We start from the raw sequence: 21,367 nt of genomic DNA on the forward strand, positions 1-21,367 counted from the left end.
CGGTTGGTAAATCAGTTGGCCTACAGATATCATAGAATTCATTTCAACATTAACCTGTCCTTGGACTTATCTTGGACTTACTACACAATTTGAGCAGTTCCAGATTTCATGAATCTATTTTGATTATCCAATAATCTTAAATCAATTTTTTATTTTGAATCAACAGCTTTTGCATAAACCAGAGAATAAACCTATGAAGGGTTTATCATGAGTTAATAATAACTTCAATTACTAAAAATATGTTAATCGTAAGATAAATCTGAGAATTTAGACGCTAGTATAATTATTCAAAAATAGCCTGCCAATAACTTTATTCTACAGCTATAATATGTTGTTATTTCTATAATTACGATTCCTTATTATAAGATAACATCAACAATCATTCTTCGAACAACTTTAATCTTTTCAGTTTAACGTTTATTCCAACCAATAGCTAAAAATTTATTTGCCATTTTCATTTGGTTTACCACATTCGGATGACTCACTACAGGGCTAGCTACCAAACAGCTGACAGCTTAACTGCTAAGAGCGCTACCCACGGTGAAGGTTTGAATTAAGTAATGACGTCATCGTTCCTCCCCGCTCCCCACCACGACTGTTGCTCCGGTGAGCCGACTCGTTGCTCTGAGTCAGTCCAGTCTGACTATCTAGACGCTAGTTAGTAGGAAAGGAAAACTAATGGAATGAGAATGAAGAAAGGAAACAGAATGTTTTAGGTTACTGTTAGGCCTATTCCCTATTGAAGTTGCTTTTGTCTCTGTCAAGATATTAAGTTAGCTCAGTTTTATAAAAGCAAAAGTCATTGTATAAAAATTAGTAGTCAATCATCTAGGCTATTACAGTCGTCAAGTTAATTGACTGGTAAGACTAAATCAGTAGCCTAGGCCTAAGTTAATCTGTGTGTCCTCAATCTGTTTTTAATTTTAAATGTTATTATCGTAGTTTAAATAGGTGCATAGAGTAGGTCCTCCAACCAATCTTGTTTAGGAAGTAAAAAAAGCATTTTAAGAACAAAAAAAAACCTCTTGATGATTGGCCTACGTAACTTACTTTGGAAAATTAGGTTAGGCTAGAATTACTGTAGTTAAGTTAGGTTACCGGTAGGCCTAGGCCTATCTTAATTTAAGCCAACTAACTCATCTAAAACATTCTATAAGACGTGTTTTACCGGTACTTAACTTAAGCCAACTAGGCTAACTCACCTAAAACGTTCTTACATACATACATACATACATACATACATACATACATACATACATACATACATACATACAGGTTCCTCTTCTCCGTAGTCTTGAAGACCAGGGAATTGTCAAACGTCCTAACTTAAGACGTGTTTAAACTGTTCCTAGACACCATCACAACAACTTTGGATTCTAGTAATCTTGGTAATGGTATCTAGTAATCTGGTTGTGGTGTATAGTAATCTTGATGAGGTGTCTAGTATAGTAAACTGCCATGTAAAAATGTTTTCAAAGCGAGTTTTTCAGGGGTGGTGTTTAGTAATCTAGGCGTGGTGTCTACAGGAAGTGACTCCGACCAAAAAGTCATTTGAGAAAGTTGTAGTGTTGGTGTCTAGGAACAGTTTAAAAATGTCTTGTAGGACCTTTTAGGTGAGTTCTGGAAACTAACCAATAACCATACCGGTAAACGTTTGTTGAAATGTGGTGTTAAAAGTCAAAGATAAATATTTTAGACAAGAGAAGGGGTAACTTAGGCTTTCATAAGCAGGATTCCAAAATACCGAATGAAAATATCAAATTTTTGACATTTTTATTGATCATTTTATTTGATCTAAGTTATCAAGTTTGGTTAGTTAGGTAGGTTAATCTTTGGGTTAATCTAACCTACCTAACCGATTGAAATAATCTATCTTATAAATATAGAATATTATCAATACCGTAGTTTTAAGTTTGATGTATTACGATATTTTCATTCGGTTTTTTGGAGTCCTGCTTATGAAAGTTTACCCAATTTAGACTTGAAATGTTTATTTGCGTTATTGGATCAGCTGAAACGTGTGAATTTAATTAATCAAAACAAACAAATGTTTACTACTCAAATCTGATTAATTTGTTTTTACTACTAAATCAATGGTGACCAACATACTTCATCTGTGCTTTCTCCGATAAACAACTCCGTAGATGAAATCAGTTCACTTTTTAAAGAAGTAAACATGAACAAGTCAATAATAGGCCTAAGTTAAGTACCTACCGCATCCGGATTTTTAGCTTTTAGCCTGGTATAAGTTTATTTATTTACGACATGGCCTTAATTTTGACATAGGCCTACCTACCAACCGTTCTATAGGCTATATTTCAGAATTTCATCTTCAAATATCACCTCTAATATTTTCTTTACCACTGGTTTCAAAAATTTGTTGAGTTGTGTTGATTTTGTTACTGACAGGAAACGGTTTATCAGTTCTTTACCAAGGGACGTAGGATGCTCTGTTGTATGCATATTTGAGTTTTCCTGAGCCATTTGTGTTAGTTACCTCATAAACCCATGCTAAAAAGAACCCTATGTTGAGAAACCTAAGCATTAATTATCCAAGATTGATTGTAGCTCAATTGGGCACATACACTATCAAAGCGAAGTTGGCTGACTCCAGTCAAACTGTCATACTACGCAATAGTCCTTAGTCCTTTCACACTGACTAAGAAGGTATTTCCCTAAAAAATTACCTTTTCCACGATTTTAAATAAGGCCAAATGAACAGACGCTAACAAAGGAAGGATTGCACGTACCAGACCCTGTTTTTTTTAAACATTCAGTTTTTGTGGCTTTGTCAAAGGCTTTTTCAGTGAAAATATGTCTGTTTAAAAATAAAACAGTTCCTAGAACAAAAATCTTTTAAATGGCCATATTATTACTTCTAATAACATAGAGTTCAAGTAGGGTAAGTTAGGTCATGTGAACATGTTTTTACATGTTTACATAAAAACATGCGTTTTTTTAAGCGTTTTTACGTAAAAAACTTAACATTTTTATTTTGAAAAGTTTAATCATCTAAAATGTAGACCTACATTTATTCCTGAAATAAAGACCCATACAATCAACAATGCACTTACTAAACAGAATTAACTGAAGGCCTATAAAGTTTTGTACCTCAATAAGTGGGATTTTAGAAGGATTCAGCGCGAATGCTTTGCACGGGTCGACTAGTTTAATTAATTTGAAAAAGGTAGTCTTATTTTTGTTTAAAGGAGTGTTCAATCCTTTATGTTTGTATATTTGGTAGCTTTCCTGTACGTTTGCTAGTAATAGTTTTGAGTGGGTTTTGTTCAGAATTGTAAAGGAACCGGGAAAGTTATTGTGTGAGGTGGATTTTGTCTTCTAATTTATTTAAAGGTGTTAGGCTACCATTGATTGGGTTGATATGATGACCATGATGATAAATGCATAGGATGTCACAAACATCTTACCTACAAGAACTAGCCTACACATGTGGGAACCAGATGTTCGTCTTAGTGGGAGTGGTTAATATCGTAACATACTGAGTAGAGCTGTAAATACAGACCATGCCCTTATATGTCCTGTAGGTGGACTAATTATAAAACGACATAATGAAATTAGAGATACTTTAGGAAACATTATGGAACAGGCATGGGGGAATTGTGTCAAAGAGCCCCTTATAGCAGAGAATGGAAACCCAAACGGGCCTGCAATTAAAGCTGACTTGGCATAGAGAGGGGTGTGGGAGACACAGAGCGAAGCATTATTTGATCCGTGTCGTAGACACCGATGCTCCCTCATATGTATCCAAAAATCATGACAATGTCATAAAAAATGCAGACGAAGTAAAGAAAAGAAAGTATACCTATGTCAGCTTGTGAGAACCAAAATGCCTCTTTCACTCCTTTGATAACATCAGTTTGCGGAATCCTAGGCAATGATTTTCAAACACTAATAAGAGCATTAGCTGAAAGATTGTCAGAAAAATGGGTTAAGCCTTACAGCCTAGTAGTTAATTGGATAAGAACGAGACTGACTTGCTCAATTTTAAGGGCAACAAGCATGTGTCTGAGAAGATCTAGAAAAAAATGGAGATCTGCTCGAGAATTTGAAGATGGAGCAGGCATCCAACGTATATAGGCTATTGAAAGAATCAAAATTTTTAGTAATATTTGTAATTTAGATTTATTTGTCTTGTAATATTTATAATAAATAGCCTTTATTAATTTTAAAAATGTAAATTTTGCTCATCTTCAAATTTGGAAAGGAGAGATTTTCTAACACTAGCTGAGAACAGGTGTTAACAACAATGGCGATGTTAAAAACAATAACATAAGTAAGTTAAGGTAATACCACGATGCAATAGTGCAAGTCAGGTGGCTGGTTTAAGATTCTTGGTAATTCTAAAACTCCTGCTATAAAGGCTTTACTTACTTTTGTTTTAATCTTGATTTGCCCGCAAAGACCTTTTAGCTGTTTTCTCCTCATCTTATCATGATAAAGCATGCTCAGTAGATTTATCATACTTGAGCAACGTTTACAAAACACTGTAGTTTGGAACCTTTTGTTGGTAACACTTGTTTCTAAAACCAAAGAAAACTAAGTTTACAACAGATAGTTCACTTTTCTTTGATTTTGTTCAAAACAATTTAATCAGAGCGGGAGACGGACTGGTGCCGAGGGCGCGGCTCGTAGTCTCGTGGTGGTGGGTAGGCGCGTGGGGAATTGTTGTAAACCGGGTAGAAGTACAGAACCATTTGTTCCAAAGCAAATGTTTCCCCATGTTTTGAACACCTTTTGATCTTTACCGACTTCTGGTGGGAAACAAAATTTCTGTTGTAAACACTAATTATTTATTTTGAAAACTGAGTTAAACTTTGCCTATTAGACACAGTAAAAAAAACTTAAATTTATGATATAAATAATATGTAACTTAGATTAATAACGCTGTCCATATAAATGATTTTGAATGATTTTACATGATCCTTTTAACACTTTTAATAGCAACACTTCTAATTTTAAATAAATATTTTGTTGCAGGTTGCTTTCTGGGAATGATAACATATATTGGTTTGAAAAGTCATTGAATTTATCAATTATAAGAAACCAGTAAGATAAATTTTCAAAAGGAATTTCTTTTGTCCATCATGTCCAAGAAAACTAAATTAATTCAAGATTATCTGTTTGAATATGATAATGTGATAGTCTAACTTAATACATCAACTAAAACAAATTTTGTGGATATACTGTATAAACAACTTTTGCTGTTAAAAATGTCTTCTAGTGATTCAAAAAGTGAGACAAAACCCAAATACAGAAAAACGCATCCAGAAATGCCTTTAGATATTTGGGTAGAGGAGAGGAAAAACAAAGATAATGTGAAATTTTATAAGTCAAGAATGAGTTTATCTTCCAAGTATCCTCAATTACGAGCTGAAGGTTTTGTCTTATTCTTGCAGACAAAACCACAAGTAGATCTGTTGAAAAAACACGGTGAAAATCTTGTCTGCATCGATAAACAAAGCGGTGGCTATTACGAAGTACTAACTGTTATCATAATTGATAATTTAGGGCATAGTTTCCCTTGTGCGTCTGTTTTCACTGACAGGGTAGACCAAGCGGTAGTGGAGGTCTGTTTTAGTGAGATAAAGTCTGAAATAGGAAACGTGAAGGTTCAAATACTCATGGCTGGCAAGGACCAATTCATTACTGATACATGGAATCAAGTTATCGAGCGACCAGAAAAAACTGTAATTAGCTCATGGGAGATATTCAAAGAATGGAAAACAAAACTGAATGACCTGGTGAAAAATAAAAATAAACAATCAGTTATACTTAAACAGCTGAAATCTCTTCTAAATGAAGAAGAAAAGGAAATATTCAAACAAGAGTCCAATAAGTTGGTGTCCGAACTAATAGTTGATGTAGAAACGGTGCAATTTGCTCTGTACTTATCTGGAGACTATTTTCAAAATATAAATTCTTGGGCACCATGTTTTTGCTTTGAGGAAAATTTTAAATTCGACTATGAAATGGAGATTATGCATGAGACCTTTAAAAATGTTTTGCGAGACAAAACTACAGGGAGACTCGATAGAGCTTTAAACAACATCTTGGAGTTGACGAGGAGTAAAGTGTACGACCGTTTACTGTTAATGAGTGGTGGAAAATCAAAACTGAACGCTTTGGCTCACAAACATGATTACGCTCAGAAACAGAATTTCAGCATAATACAAAAGGAAAGTCACTGGATCGTTGACACCTTGTCTGGAAAGAAAGAAAAGACAAAAATCCGATTCAGAGACAAAGACTGCAAATGTGTACAGAAATGTAATGCCTGCGGAGTTTGTTCTCACGTGTACATGTGTTCTTGTGCCGACTCAAGCGTAAGGTTAAACATGTGTCGACATATTCATGGCCTATGTATGCATCTAACAACAGGTAAAATTGAACTATCCGTGAGCGATAGTGAAGAGTCCGATGTAGAAACTAAATATGTACCGGTAGTAAAGTCTAGAAATATAAAGACTTTAAAAAAAGACAAGAAGATAACACAGCAAGACATATTACATGAAACGAGATTGCAAGAAACAGTAGTAGAAGAAACAGGATTAGAAGAAACAGGATTACAAGAAACAGGATTACAAGAAGATGGACAAGAAGATTACATTTACTGCCAGGTTATTGATGACTCATTATTAGTTTATGAAAACGAGAGTGGAGTCGTCTATACATATCAGCAGGAACAAGTGGGTGAATGTCAAGTAGAAGTGGAAAGTGATGTTCAAGAAACACAGCTAAATACAGAACCAAGTTTGGACTCCATGAAATTGAACGTGGAACACATGTTCATGAGTATGCTCGATAGTGTCTCTAATAAACAACAACTCAAGGAAATTGAAAATGCTTTACATGATGTGAAAGCTAAAATGGAAGGAGTGAAAACTCAAAGAAAAAGCCGTAAAAGGCCATCTGCAAAAGCGATTCCTAGCCATGATTTACAAGAAAGTGTAATAGAGGGCTTAAGAAAAATCAAGAGTCCAAGAAAAATGTTCAACAATTAACCATGTCAAGTAAGCCTTAGCATGTAATCTTCATAAATATAGATACTTAGTGTAGACCTTGTATGAATCCAGACAAAGTTTCAAAACTACAGAATATGCATTTAACTATATATTAAGTCTATGAACTATTAAGGTTATGCAGTAGTTTGTGTTCCTAGTAGTCTCTAAAATTGTCCATCTTTCAATTAAAAACGAACAATTTCTGTTGTTCTTTTTCCTGTATATAATAGCTTATTTCCAGAATAAAGAAAATCGTTCAAATCAAATTGATTTGTGTTCACTAGCTTTTGACCTTGTTCCTTTTGGGGAATTAAAAGTAAAAGGGGATTGAAACTGTTGACACTATTTTTATTTATCATTTTTAGGTAAAAGAAATGTTAGGCTAATCAAAAAATTAAATCACCTCTTTAGGTACCCTATCTAAAATTAATGACCTAAACTGCATTGTGGATAGTGAATGGTTGATGTTTATTAGTATTTTTAGCAACAATTACATTTTATTACAATTTATCCTTTGTCAACCACATCAATTAACATATTTCTGTTTTCTAAGGCATTTTTTGTTTGTTTTCAGATTATTTTGTAGAAATCTCAATCACCAACCAATTTTACTTAATGTGTTTAGTTTATTTTAAGACGTCTTATGCTGGCAATTTATGGAATCGTCTACCACTTTCAAGGATATAAAAAATGGGTAAGTGTAAAATGGTTTGTATATACTAACTGTGTACCCGTTCTATGGACGGGATCATGTTGTCAGTTGAAATCTTCTTATATCATCAGAACAGCATTTTTGGTTTTCTTATTTAGTGTGCATTTTCCCAGATATGCAGGCAAAACTCCGTATACAGCACTGTTTCAGGGTCTGTTTCCTGGTTATCAAAACTCAAGTACAATTTGATACACACACACACAGAATCTCCGATTAGCGACCTCTAGAAATTTCATTCCATTTACAGCTGCATATTACATTATTGCACTTGCGATTAATAAAATCCGTTATGTAAGGCACAACGTTTTTAATCTCACTTGGTTTTGGATTTTCTTACAAAACAAGATCGGAAATGGTTGTAGTATTTTGTAAACAACATTTAATGTAAACATATCAGTGACAGATATAAAAAATAATCCAGTTCGTTACTTTATAGATGTCGTATTCTCCAAGCAGATGAGTATTACATAGATTACGTATGTGGCAAACATAAGAGAAAACTTGACAAAAATCGCACAAAATTGGGTTTTTGAACGTTAGTTATTTTATTTCTAAAGTAGTGAGGTCATATTTTAATTTCTAAAGAAGACTATTTGAATCCCGATCGATGCTCTTGTTTTTTCAGGAGAAGGCCGTGTAAAATGCCTTCTAGGCCGTGACAGACAGACATAAATTGAGATAAGACTTGTTTCGGATTCTTTAATGTATAAAACGTAAAAATAACCAAAAAATATATAATTCTGAGCAATGTACAGACAAAACTCTAATAATTTTATTTATAGATTAATGCAGTAGGTGCTATAACTCAGGAATAATCTGTTAAGATCACAATGTTTCACTGAATAGTATTAAGTATCCCCATCCCTAACCCCTTCAGCTACAGCACAAGGTTACAGTCAACTAGTTTAAAATGCCAATGGTTACTCACTAGAAATAGTTAACATTCCTTTTTCAAAATGCCATTCTACAAAATATTTAAGTCATTGTAGCGTATGCAATATAAACCTTAAGAATAGTCATTTGTATTCAAGGTTATTAAGGTTCCTTGTATTTGTAGTTGTAGCCTTACAGTGTGTTATACATGAAAATACATTAATTTATTAAATCCAAAACGTCAGCCACTATCTTTTCAATTCAACGACGTAGTCATCTCTCAGAGACCAAGTTTCTTAAGTGATTGGTAATTGGGATATCAATTTTTTGCTAAACAGTGACATAACAAAGCTTTATTTTTAGGCTATTATCTGTGAATCGTATTCATTTTTTTGTTTTCATTTTTAGCAGTGACCAAGCAGTTAATAAATCTGATGTAAGAAACAAGACAAAAATCAAGCTTCAAAAATAAAAATCATGGATAAAAGTGAACCAATCAGCTCAAACAATGGTGAACCCAGCTCATCAGACGCTAGCCCATTACCTTGGCCGAGTTTGTGGAAGAATGGCCCTCGAAGAAGTGCATTTCAACCCTACAAGGTTAGCCATAGCGTACATTAACTTGGATCTTATTTCTTCTGCTGCTTGACTCGCTTTAGCTTCAAGATTTGACAGTAAATAATCAAAAATTAACAAATTTTTACCCATGACTAACTATCGGTGGTTTAGTTTAATTGTCTTAAGAAATTTTAATTCCATCCTGAAGACAAGAAAGTACTCAACAATGCAGAGTAAAGAAGAAAACTTTTGTGTGATAGGCTAATAAGCAAAATGAGTGATGGGCTGGTACCGTAAGTATCATTACATACCAATTAAGGATGTTATTTTCCCATCTGCTAAGGTTTAGGTTAAATATCTAACACATAATTGTGTGTTTGTGTAGCCAAGCCCCGCTCAGAGAGAGGTGACTGTGCCCCGCCCAGCCAGTACTACAGTGATGACCAACCTGCAGCGGGGCAACATACAGGCAGAGACTACCCCCGCCATTTCTGATCTTTCCTGGTTCACACTGGCAGGCAGGGGAGACATCACGGAGGAACAGCTCCAAGAAATGGTGGCTCAAGGTGTGTTTGAAAAAAGTGACTATTCCATTATTTTAAACAAGTGGTTTTCAGTGAGAGTTTCTATTCTTTTAGCAGTGCTTTGCTTTAAAATTGGTAAATACAATTATGTTTCAACGTACTGTTGGCACTTGATAATCTGACACTACGTAATTGAGAATAAAATGTTGGTTCCATTTTATATGAGATTTTTTTAAATATGACACGAAAAAGTTCGTCAGTTGCTACTTTTTTTGTCAATTGAAAAACAGTGGATTATGTAGCTGAAGAGTAAAATTGTCAAAATCATATATTTTTTTATATTTTTAGTTGGTGTAGTTTGTTTGTAATTTAATTTTGTTTGAGTTAAGCTTCCAAATCACTGATCATTGAGCGAGTACGACAAGTTTTGCGTAGAAGTCAGAAATTAACAAATTGTACTCACTCAATGTTAACGTCATTGACTGCTGTTGAAGGTCGTCCACTACGAGGGTCTTCGTCAATGCTTTCATGGCCTTCACAAACCGTTTGTGCCTCTCATAAACTTGACTTTTCTTCATCGCCTCTTCTCCACATGCTTGAATTAACAACTCAAGAGTCTCACTTTTATAGTAAAACACAGAACTTAATGTTCGCACGCTGTTCGTGAAGTGCCATTTTTCAATGCAGGTACACAACAGACAGTAACTGACAATGTAGACTTGCAGGTACACAAAAAGCGCTTTACAATGCTAGACTACGGCTCATCAGCTATACCCCCACTACCGAAATGCCCTCCCCAGGAGTCGTACCAACGATCACGCTAAACGTCTACAGAAATTCATTTCGGGAACTTTTCGACTGAAGTAGTAGTACACGTTTCTGTTTTCCAGGCAAGGACTTGAATGCTGTGGATGACGAGGGTCTGAGCGCCCTGATGTGGGCGGCTTACCACGGACAGATCCACACAGTCAGTGCGCTGCTGCGGGTGGACGATGGGCGGCTGGAGGTAGACTGGGCGGGTATGTGGGGTGAGACTGCTCTCATGTTAGCAGCTGGCCAGGGACACCTGGAGATCGTGAGACTGCTAGTGTCTGCTGGGGCAGACGTCAACCATCAGGATCATGTGAGTACGGCTTTGATTGATTGTGGACAATTAATTATTCTCATGTTTGTTGCACCCAGTTTTAGTATTTAAATGTCTGTATTTGATCATTGTTGATTGAAAAATTCTATCGTTTATGGAAATATATTGGAAATATATCGTTTATGGTTTATGAAATATATTGTCCATCAGATTAAAAGGGGGAAATTATTTGTCTTTGAAAATAAAATCCTCAGGAAAATTAATGTGCCAATTTTTACATGTGCCTTCTCCTAGGCAGGACACTTCCTTGATCCAACGTCATGATTGTTTTTTTTTCCTTCTCTTTCATGCTGGATGTTTGTTTCTTCCTACCCTTATGCTGCAAATCTTTTTTTACTGTGCTTTCCTGTACAGTGGAAGCAAAATGGGATTCCACTGAATTATTAAATCTCCCAACACTTGAAGCACCTTGCAGCCATATAGATTTTCACCTGGCTCTACAGAGATTTGCTCCTCAATTCTAAGGCTGTTTCTTACGCGGACAGACCATTCCACCAATATAATAATCAGTGTTTCACTGTGTCACAGAGTGGAGAGACAGCATTGATGTGTGCTACACAAGGAGACCATCCTCATACTGTCAGTGAACTGTTGTCCAGTGGTGCCAACCTGACTGTCATAAACAACAATAGACTGCACAGCCTATGACTTGGTAGTGTGTTGATAATATAATCAGTGTTTCACTGTGTCACAGAGTGGAGAGACAGCATTGATGTGTGCTACACAAGGAGACCATCCTCATACTGTCAGTGAACTGTTGTCCAGTGGTGCCAACCTGACTGTCATAAACAACAATAGACTGCACAGCCTATGACTTGGTAGTGTGTTGATAATATAATCAGTGTTTCACTGTGTCACAGAGTGGAGAGACAGCATTGATGTGTGCTACACAAGGAGACCATCCTCATACTGTCAGTGAACTGTTGTCCAGTGGTGCCAACCTGACTATCATAAACAACAATAGACTGCACAGCCTATGACTTGGTAGTGTGTTGATAATATAATCAGTGTTTCACTGTGTCACAGAGTGGAGAGACAGCATTGATGTGTGCTACACAAGGAGACCATCCTCATACTGTTAGTGAACTGTTGTCCAGTGGTGCCAACCTGACTGTCAAAAACAACAATGACTGTACAGCCTATGACATAGCGATAGACCACCAGTCTCTCAGATGTAAGTTAACATTAGTTCAAATTTACATATGTAAAAACCTAGTTATTTCAAATAATATTTATTCAAATAATAAGAGCTTTAATTTAAAGGCTATTTCTTTATAGACTTTTCACCACACTTTGATGTTTTTGGCTGTATTACATACGTTAATTGGTGGCTGAAAGTTACGTTTTGCTGGCCATGCCAGCTGTCATCGTAATTTGGGGATCGAGCAGGTTTTTACAGGTCGGGGCCGCAAAATCAGCTGTCCGCTTACTTACTTAAAACATGAATGCGTTTTAAATACACAATCAAAATCCATAGCAATGCAATATTAAATTGGATTATTGTCACCGTTGCCTAGCAACTATTTATTTTTATTTTTGCTGATTCCTAAAATTATTTCTTCACATAACCTTAAAGTTGTAGTTGTGTTGACGATCAGTGTGCATTAGTGGTGAATAGTGGTAATAGGGTATAGTGTGGTGAAAAATAGCGTTCGTACCACGGACCAAAATGGTTTTGCAGCTCTCGATCGATTTAAGTTCTCGACTTCGTCTCGAACTTAAAAACTATCTCGAGCCGGCAAAACCTCATTTTCGGCCCTAGGTACGAAATATACTATTACGTACTGTTTTCTCCATGGACCTTAGGAGATAAGATGCAAGACAGATAGTCTGTATCAAATCCCTTCTTACACTTCTAAAAAAACTAATCTGGATGTTCTTTCTACAACTGGAGTATCTCACTAGCTAAAGCCCCCCATACACGGGCAAACATGTTCGTGACGGTATTGGTGGCAAACATGCTTGCCTTACTACCAGTCAAGTTAAGAGCCTATGAAGTGTCACACTTTTATGATGCATAGGATAGGATAACTTGCACATGGTGTAGCATTAACAAAACTCTTTATACATACATTAGATATGTTAAACAGGAGTTGAAACTGTTAAATAATACTACAATGCTCGTCTCAGTAATCTGAATCCTTTTACCCTATCAATATCCAATACATCTAGTGCCTCAAGGCTCAATTCAAGTATGGCTAATGGATGCATTCTGAAGGCATCTCAGACTCCAACTTGAATATCCCCAAAAGATATCCCCACATCCCCATCCTCTCACATGGTATTATCAAAACCAATTGAAATCTTCTTTATCAGATTCTACATACTAAACACCTTTCTCGTACAAACACTCCAAAAAGGGATTACCTACAGAGTAATAAGGACTCGCCAAACCTCGCATGGGCATTGGGTACCCTGCCCAGGACAACTGACACCTCCTACCTCAGTGAACTAGACTGCTACTGAGTGCAAGGCCCTTTAAGGTACGTTTACGCCAGAGCAAACAGGAGTAACGTAAGCGAAATTCACTTTGGTGTGGCCAGCGCCTCGAGCGGCAGCGAATTGTCCCTCTGACAATTTTAAGGGAATATTTTAGTAGAAATCCAGCCAGGTAAATGGGAATTCGCTTAGTCTGCATGTTTGTTGCGGCGGGGATTTTAGTTTTGAGAGCACATAAAAAAATCCAGTTATATTTCTTTTATGGTTCATTTCGCATTTTTTCAATCAAATTTTCTTTTCCAGCCAAAACTGTCTTGGAGAAGTACATGTTGTCACTGCTTACCATCAGCTGACAGTCTCCTGGTAAAGCTACGTCCTTAAACAGCTGATCTTTGATGAATTAGTCAAAAATTTATCCACTCTTAAACCACGCCATCAAGAAAATATCCATACATAATCTAACTAATATAAATTAAAATTATCCATAAGTTTAAAGAAAAAGAATATTTCATACTTTGCTTAAGACGTTTTAAAATAATTGTAACACCTGAAAAATTTAAAAAAAGTTAATCTTTATTAGTTTACCTAGACATAGGCAACAAATTGGTTTTAACTAATTTGTAGCCTGGATCTATTTTTACTAAATTATTTTGTAGTAGAAAATTTAACCTAAATATTTTTGTGTATTGGTACTTAACACTTAGTTTTGATGAATCAGAACGTTGGTGGGCCTTACTATTTTGTAATTCGTTACACTAATCATGGCTCAAAAATCTCAATTTTATATTCTAATTTAACTCTTGGTTTTTATTTCCGAAGTCAGTATGAACTTGTATATTGTGTAAATAAATAGCATTTAGTACTTTTCTCTTCCAATATTGTTATATATTGTACATTAAATTATTTGTAATGAAAGTATCCGTCTCTTATTATTCTTAACCTTTTAAGAAACGTCTCAACCTTTTCAGAAACGTATCAGGTTTGTAAATTAATATTCTTTGAATGAACTTTTTAAATAATACTGTTGTTTGATCAACAGTATGAAGTGTTCAAACTTTTTAAGAAAGTGTAGCAAATGATACACGATGGATGAAAAACAACCAAAAATATACTTAGACTGTTTATTTCATACAACATAAATTTCAACACAGGTAAATATTTATTACAACAATTAAATAGCACCAAATGAAAAAAAAATTAGATTAAGAGTGAAGAAAATGTTTGCTGGCAAAAATTAAAGCTGAAGATTCAAAGCAAAAAGAATATAACCATTGTCATTGCATATCTACGTTTATTTAGTAATAAATGGTTCTTACTTAAAAAAAAAAAATAAATAATCAACCACCCAACATTTAACAATGCACAAACTCACAACAAATTCTTTAGAACTTGTCAAAATTTAACAACAAGCAATAGAGATTGTTTAATTCTCATAATGTTTGAACTCTTTAAAGAAAAATTTTTAGTTGGATGACTTAGGCTATTTTGTGCATTAATGGTAACATTTTTTTTAAATAATTTATTTCCTTTGTATAATATTTCAGTTTTTTACCAGATTTCTCCACTCACATTTTTAATTAAATATAAGTGCACTTCCTGCGCTATCCTTTAACAATAATAAAAATACAATCATGTCTCCCAAACATACTACAAATACACGTAAACGACAGACACGTGAAAAATATGACATGGATAATATCAAAATAATAGATCCAATATAATAAATTAGCTTATAATGTGTTTAGTGTACTTTTTTAATTGCGTAAAACATTAATTAATCACAAAGGTATAATTAAAAAATGAGGTGCCAATAAAAAATGTGGAATGTTATAATCTTTGTTAGAACTTAAAAAACATTATCTTTGTTCTTATAAAAACAGTTAGGCTAATTATAAATTAAGTGCTAAACATAAGAAATGAGATGGGAAAACCCCTAACATGTTTAAAGCACAATCGGGGGGTTTATTATCATTTTGGTTACCTATCGTATACACTTGGCATGAAGCACCAACTTAATTCTTATTAGTAAAAAATATCTGTAAGTTAATATATCTATCTGGTTTTTATAAACTTATCTATTAAAATTAGGCTACATCACAGGATATATTTGGTTTACATAAATATAACCAAGTAAGTAAAATAATGGACCCTCTATATTGACAATTCTAAGATAAAGTTCAAAACACATAGTTGGCAGGCAATATTTTTGTCCCGGTCTATGTAATTTTTTTAAAAGTTTTTAGTAAGGAAACTGTCTACACGCTGATCAAAAATACTATCAAAAGTTTTTGTCCAGAAAAGTAGGGATTCCAACCTTCAATATCTCACTTTATTTGCAGGTTTGGTCAAAGAATCCTTGACTCTCAATAAACGTTTCTAGAATATTAGTTATCACATAAATATCAGTTCACTTGACGAGATCTTTATCTTAGAATTTCTAGGTGAACACGTTCAATGATATTAAAGCCTCCAAAACAATCTGTAAATGCTGTAAATCCTGGATATCCTCAAGCAAGCCTCAATCACAAATTTAAAAATGATAGGTTGAAACCGTTTGCTTATTATTGGTATACTTTGAATGTATTTTTTCCTACACACCGGTAGAGAAAATAAGAAAATTATCATACAATATCCCCAATACAACTTGCTACTATTTTTTTCTCTAGATCTCATGCGTTTGAACATCCAGGATTTCCTCAGCAAAACATTTTACTCCCTTATACATAGAAATACACTTTTAGCAAGGAACTAAAAATTGATACAAAGCACCAGAACACTGGTAATATTACACCCGAAAAGGTTGAGAATATCGACAACTTGCGCAACCGTTCAGAAAAACAATCGTCACTTGTGTCACAGAAAACATACTACTATAACCCAGAATGCCAACGGCATGGTAAAAAGCGTTAAGTACTTTGAGAGAGCTTTGCCTGTCAATTCGTAGGCAGCGCCACTAGCGTTGCTATGCTGAGTGCATGGCAACGCTAGTGGCGCTGCCTACGAATTGACAGGCAAAGCTCTCTCAAAGTACTTAACGCTTTTTACCATGCCGTTGGCATTCTGGGTTATAGTAGTATGTTTTCTGTGCTTGTGTCTACCAGATGATTATTTTACTTCGCAGACGACGCTTGCCTTCTCTGCCAAGCGAGCTGCATGGACCATATACTGAGTGGCCGCATGTAGCCGACTGAACGGTAAGTGTTGCCGTGGTGCAACGCTTCCGGAGTTTCAAATCCGAGACCGATTCTGTTGTAGACCGTCTCGTAGATACCACTGGCCGTGTTAAAACCTTCCTCCACCATACCCTGTAATGTTTACATTAGGTTAAGTTGTTTATCAGATTCTTCCTTAAGGTTGGTTATCTTTAAAGTTTAGTGTAATGGCATAAATTTTACCCAAACAAAACACTGAAATTGCACACAACATTGAAACTCTTGCCTTCTGCACATTTTTATGTATTTCTTCTTCCCTTGGATTATGGATTTATTTGGAAATAATATATTCATTCCGTATAAATGTCTTGAAAATGCAAATATCTGTGCTCCGAAAAAAAATTTAGTACTAGGAAAATTAGGAACTAAGAGGATTATTAAAAAAGTAGATAGTTAAAATTTGGTTATATACCCTTAGTCGTCATCAAGCCACTATCTGTTACTAAAAGAGTAGTTGAACTATATTACTGCCCCATTTTTAATCAATGAGATTGACCCATTGATTGATTTTGAGACTCCTACCACATTTCAGAATAAGGCAATAATTCTAAAAATCTAGTTATCTATTAGATACTTGGTTAACGATGACAACAGGTAGGTAACCTATATTTTAGCCACTGTATCAATCCTAAGAGTTGCACAAAGTACAGACGACTTGGATGAGCAGTGCAAATATGAGGGAGGATTCAGTATAGAAAGGAATAAAAGCAGAAAACCTATTTAATGACCATCCAAGAGTAAATAATTACCTCAAATATCATAAGTGATGCCAGTCCGTATGTAACGCCCGTCCAGACCTCTTCACTTTGGATTGCGAAATCGTCAATCATCCCTTCTGGTAGCATTCCATTGACAGCTCCCATCTTGCCCCCACAGAAACTCTGCACGTTCAACTTGTAGATCGTGTCTAAGGCACTTCTAACGTTGGCTCGAGGGAACACCTAGTATGTAGCAAAGACGAGGGGAATTATTAATTGATTTATCAATCCTGTGATGTGGTTGATGTTGGCACACTACATTGTTTGCACATTCATAATTTCCGGAGCATAAGGGAAACTATTGTTGCACTGACTGTACAACTAAACGATTGTACTTTAGGACACAGTGGTTCTTTGTCATTATAGAACAAGGTATTTAATTGTATAACATTGTATGACATTGTATGTATAACATTGTGTCGCTTAGAGACCAAGCATCACTCCCCAATATCTTACATATTAATACTTGATCTATTTCCAACCAAGATCATACCCAAACATTACACTTGATGCACTTATGAGCAAAACTGCCAACTAATAAAAGAAAAACTAAATCAATCTAGAGTAACGCTAGTTCAAGACCATTATCCAAAACTAAGCCATCAGCAAGCAGTTCCTGTGCACTGACAAACTTCCAGATACTAAACCAATTTTTAAAGAGAAGAGTGTTTTTGCAAAGGTTATTCCCTTAAAGTAGGCCTATGAATGGACAGATAATTGTGGAATTAATTTGTATGGTAAACATCTCCCTGTTGAATGGATTAAAATATACTGATAATTTGCAGTTGAGATGCTTTTTTGTGGGGGGGGGGGGGGGGGTTAAAATGTGAGAGGCTCACCCCTCAGTAGTGCCGGACTACCAGCTAAAAAACCCCTCTTCTCTTAGGACACTAGCCTTAAACTGTTTCGCACATTACTTTGTGATGCAAAAAAATCTTTTACAGTAGTCTCCCGATTATCCACGATTATTGGTGAGTGATCAGGTACAACAAAATCGTGGAAAATGCAAAACCTAACCTAAAATGTACATTTAACATGCACAATATTTGTTTGTGATTGTGGTTAATCCACTCGTGGATAATCTGGAGTATACTGTATTTGCATTTTGCGAATTTGATGCAATTACCTCGTCAGTGACTGAGCATGCGTGTAAATACCACAAGCCACACAGCTGATCTGCCATGACGGAGACGGAATGAGGCAGCTGGGAACTGTCAAAGTTGTAATACTGGCCTGCAGAAACAAGACACATTAGTACATGAACTCGTCTGGAACAGCGATGGTCATCTCTTGATCGCTCCACTGGGACAAGACTTATAAAAATGGAAAGGGAGCGTAGAATGAAGTAGATGACATGTGATGCTTTGTTACAGTCTAGCAGCTATTTTTTGGCTGGGAATTAACTAAAAACTGAAAAAGGACAGTTAGCGTCTATTTCGCAACATCAAAAATCTACTAACTTTTCTCAGTACAGATGACTTCCTGATTGCTAGGGGCAAACACTGTAAAAACATAACTGTCATTTTCATGTTTTCAACACTTTTAGCTATATAAGAATAATTCATAGATTCAAGTATAATTTTCTAATGTTCCTGTAGACATCCATATATAAAGCCCAAAGTACCCATGAACTTTTGAGAAAACTACAAGTCACACACCCATAAACCATATACTTAAAATATTTGTGATGACGAGAAACCCCCTGATAAATTGCCCTATAAGGTCATAATTGCTTTCCAAAGGGAACTTTCCATGTACCTAATGTTAAAAATATATAAGCTGTACTTATTTGTATTTTACTCTTTCAATTTATTACCTTATTAAAATCAGGTGTGATTATTTGTTTGTATCACTGTAATCTGTTTTGTTTATTTCAGCTTAACTTAACCAATTAATAGTGTAAGGATGGATATAAAGTAATAAAATGCAAAATCAGGGGTGTACAAATCCACCCATCCCATCAATTGTTACAGACGGGTGAACTCCTAGTGATTGCACACCATACCTGACTGGGACGAGATTTAAAATTGAGATCTCCAGTGATGTCTTCTGAACTGTGACACTGCTGTAGACCAGTGGCGTAAATAGAACATGGCTTTGGGGGGGGATGGATGAGCACCAAGCTTGCACTCATCGTGTGTACCGGGGGGTCTGGGGGGTATGGAATACCCCCCAGCAAAGTGGGGGGCACGGGGGTCCTCCCCCGGAAAATTTTGAAAAATTAAAACTCCAAACTCGCCTTTTTAAGCATTCCAGAGGTGAAATCATGTTCAAAATTACTCCAAAAATCAACCCAATTGAGGCTGTCTCTTCTGAGGTTCATATGAACTTACCAAAGACAGTTGAACAGAATTAACATGCTCATTTGCATGTACAGGAGGAGAACAGAACAGTCATCTAATTTCCTGGTTTTAAACATGTCCAATATTAAAAACTGGTCCTTTCTTTTGACCAACATATTGTTCAGCAAGATTAAAACAAATACACATAGGCTAATTAATTGATTAACAATTTTAAAATATACACTCTTGAATTCAAAACTTGAAATACACTTTGAAATTTTCCCCCATTTTTCGGCGAGTACAGTTTGCCATTTAGCTGTCGGTAAAATGGCACCCGGCGACCTGTACCATTGACTTAAGATACTCGCCATTCGACCGCAAAAATTAACTTTTTTATTATTGATTTTTAAATTAATTTGGTTAAATGTTTTGTGCTCAGTTTCAGTGCCTGAGGTCTGAGGTAAAAACCAGTCTAGTTAAACTGAGGGTGATGAACTTATTGACGACAGTTGAGGTTGGACCGAATTAAGAGGTTCAGGAGGGGAACAGTCGTCCAATTTTCTGGTTTTGAATAGGTCCGTTATTAGACACTGGCCCTTTTTTTTGGCCGACATATTGTGGTTTAAACAAATACAGATAGGCTAATTGATTCACTTCACTTAAACATCTTAATACACAGAACCAGAACTAATGCACAATCGCTAAAAATACTGAAAAATCGACTACTAAATAACAGCTCAATAACACACTGATTAGTGGAACGGAGTTAACGGACTACGACTACGGAGTCGTGGCCCGTGGGTGTCAGGGTGGGGTGGGGTGAGTTATTTTTAGAAACACGTGCCCCTCCTCCTCCTCAACCCTCCCCCACCCGTCAACAGCGCACTGCGCGTCTACGCCATCGGTACGGCGCGGTGGTGGGGGTGTTACGATCGGGAAGTGTTTATGTGTGAGTCCAACGGCATAGGCAATCCAGGACTAACTAGAACGCAAGCGCACAACTTGTAGCTATTGCTACTTCCTTTCCTTTTGTTAATTTAAATTTAAAATTGTTAAGTTTTAGTTAATAATTTTCTTAGCATATACACGCTTAACGGTAATTTGTTGAAACAGCAGTACATTATTCAAAAACATTTAAATGATATTTATTTTTAGTTTGTATTTTTTTTATTTTTTATTAGTCTTTGGGGGGTGATTGATCACCCTGATCACCCCCCTTATTTACGCCACTGCTGTAGACGACTTGACTATTGATAAGACCTAACAATCAACTGCAAAGATAATATCGCTAAACCTGTCGCCCAAGCAGAGTAGGTTAAACTTTACTCCCGAGTTGAAGCTTATGCTAAGGCATTTTCAAATGTTTTTGTTGAGGTATACTCCCAAAAATGTTTGATTAGCGATTTCATACTAGCAAAAGTCATAGAGTAGCTTAACTTTGGCATTTTTTGGCTACCGTTTAAGCAACACAGGAAAGATACTCACCATTCCACAACTTCTTGTGGAAAGATTCATTTGCTTTTGTGAGAAGTGTTGAGTATTTCTCAGCCACGTCTGGACAGTCGAGAACCTCCGCCATCTTTGAGACACAATACAGACTGGCCAACCACAGCCCTCCGCAGTAGGCACTGGAAAAACATACAATTAGTTGTTATGCGCCTAATAATTATGGAGAAAATTACAATATATTGTAAATTTAAAATTCCCATGTTATTCAAATGGAGAATAAGTAAACTGTTTTAGTTTGCTTGTTTATGAACATATTTTGATCAAATCTAGATAATGCATTTATTTCATACATTATACTATTAACATTTGACAAAAAAAACATTTTTACCCTCCC

At 35.6% G+C, this 21,367-nt stretch overlaps 2 protein-coding genes across 2 annotated transcripts in view; one reads left to right on the plus strand and one right to left on the minus strand.

Annotated features, from left to right (window-relative positions):
• The first annotated feature begins 726 nt into the window (after positions 1-726).
• LOC128997599 (ankyrin repeat domain-containing protein 50) lies at positions 727-14,190 on the plus strand. The gene is made up of 10 exons (XM_054423238.1): positions 727-861; positions 4,999-7,031; positions 7,597-7,716; positions 9,016-9,207; positions 9,551-9,731; positions 10,580-10,812; positions 11,344-11,478; positions 11,694-11,744; positions 11,860-12,007; positions 13,576-14,190. The coding sequence occupies exons 4-10, from the start codon at positions 9,085-9,087 to the stop codon at positions 13,623-13,625; spliced, it is 921 nt and encodes a 306-aa protein (XP_054279213.1). The 5' UTR covers positions 727-861; positions 4,999-7,031; positions 7,597-7,716; positions 9,016-9,084; the 3' UTR covers positions 13,626-14,190.
• Positions 14,191-16,305: 2,115 nt separating this feature from the next.
• LOC128996540 (non-lysosomal glucosylceramidase) overlaps positions 16,306-21,367 on the minus strand; it is a 110,866-nt gene continuing 105,804 nt past the window's right edge. The window contains exons 15-18 of the mRNA XM_054421930.1: positions 21,010-21,152; positions 18,369-18,475; positions 17,234-17,425; positions 16,306-16,577 (exon numbers count right to left, since the gene is read on the minus strand). Coding sequence (XP_054277905.1) covers positions 16,383-16,577; positions 17,234-17,425; positions 18,369-18,475; positions 21,010-21,152 — 637 coding nt within the window. The 3' untranslated portion in view covers positions 16,306-16,382. The remainder of the gene's footprint in view (positions 16,578-17,233; positions 17,426-18,368; positions 18,476-21,009; positions 21,153-21,367) is intronic.

This window comes from Macrosteles quadrilineatus, unplaced genomic scaffold (assembly GCF_028750875.1).
Source record: "Macrosteles quadrilineatus isolate MER2022 unplaced genomic scaffold, UCM_ALF_1.0 Scaffold_6__1_contigs__length_79288215, whole genome shotgun sequence".
In the NCBI taxonomy this organism is placed as follows: domain Eukaryota; kingdom Metazoa; phylum Arthropoda; class Insecta; order Hemiptera; family Cicadellidae; genus Macrosteles; species Macrosteles quadrilineatus.

Excerpts from the sequence above, each read along its gene's own strand:
- LOC128997599 (XM_054423238.1), top strand. The coding sequence starts at position 9,085 with ATGGATAAAAGTGAACCAATCAGCTCAAACAATGGTGAACCCAGCTCA. Across the intron at positions 10,813-11,343 it reads ACGTCAACCATCAGGATCAT|TGTTTCACTGTGTCACAGAG; the intron begins GTGAGTACGGCT and ends TATAATAATCAG. Across the intron at positions 12,008-13,575 it reads AGACCACCAGTCTCTCAGAT|CCAAAACTGTCTTGGAGAAG; the intron begins GTAAGTTAACAT and ends TTTCTTTTCCAG.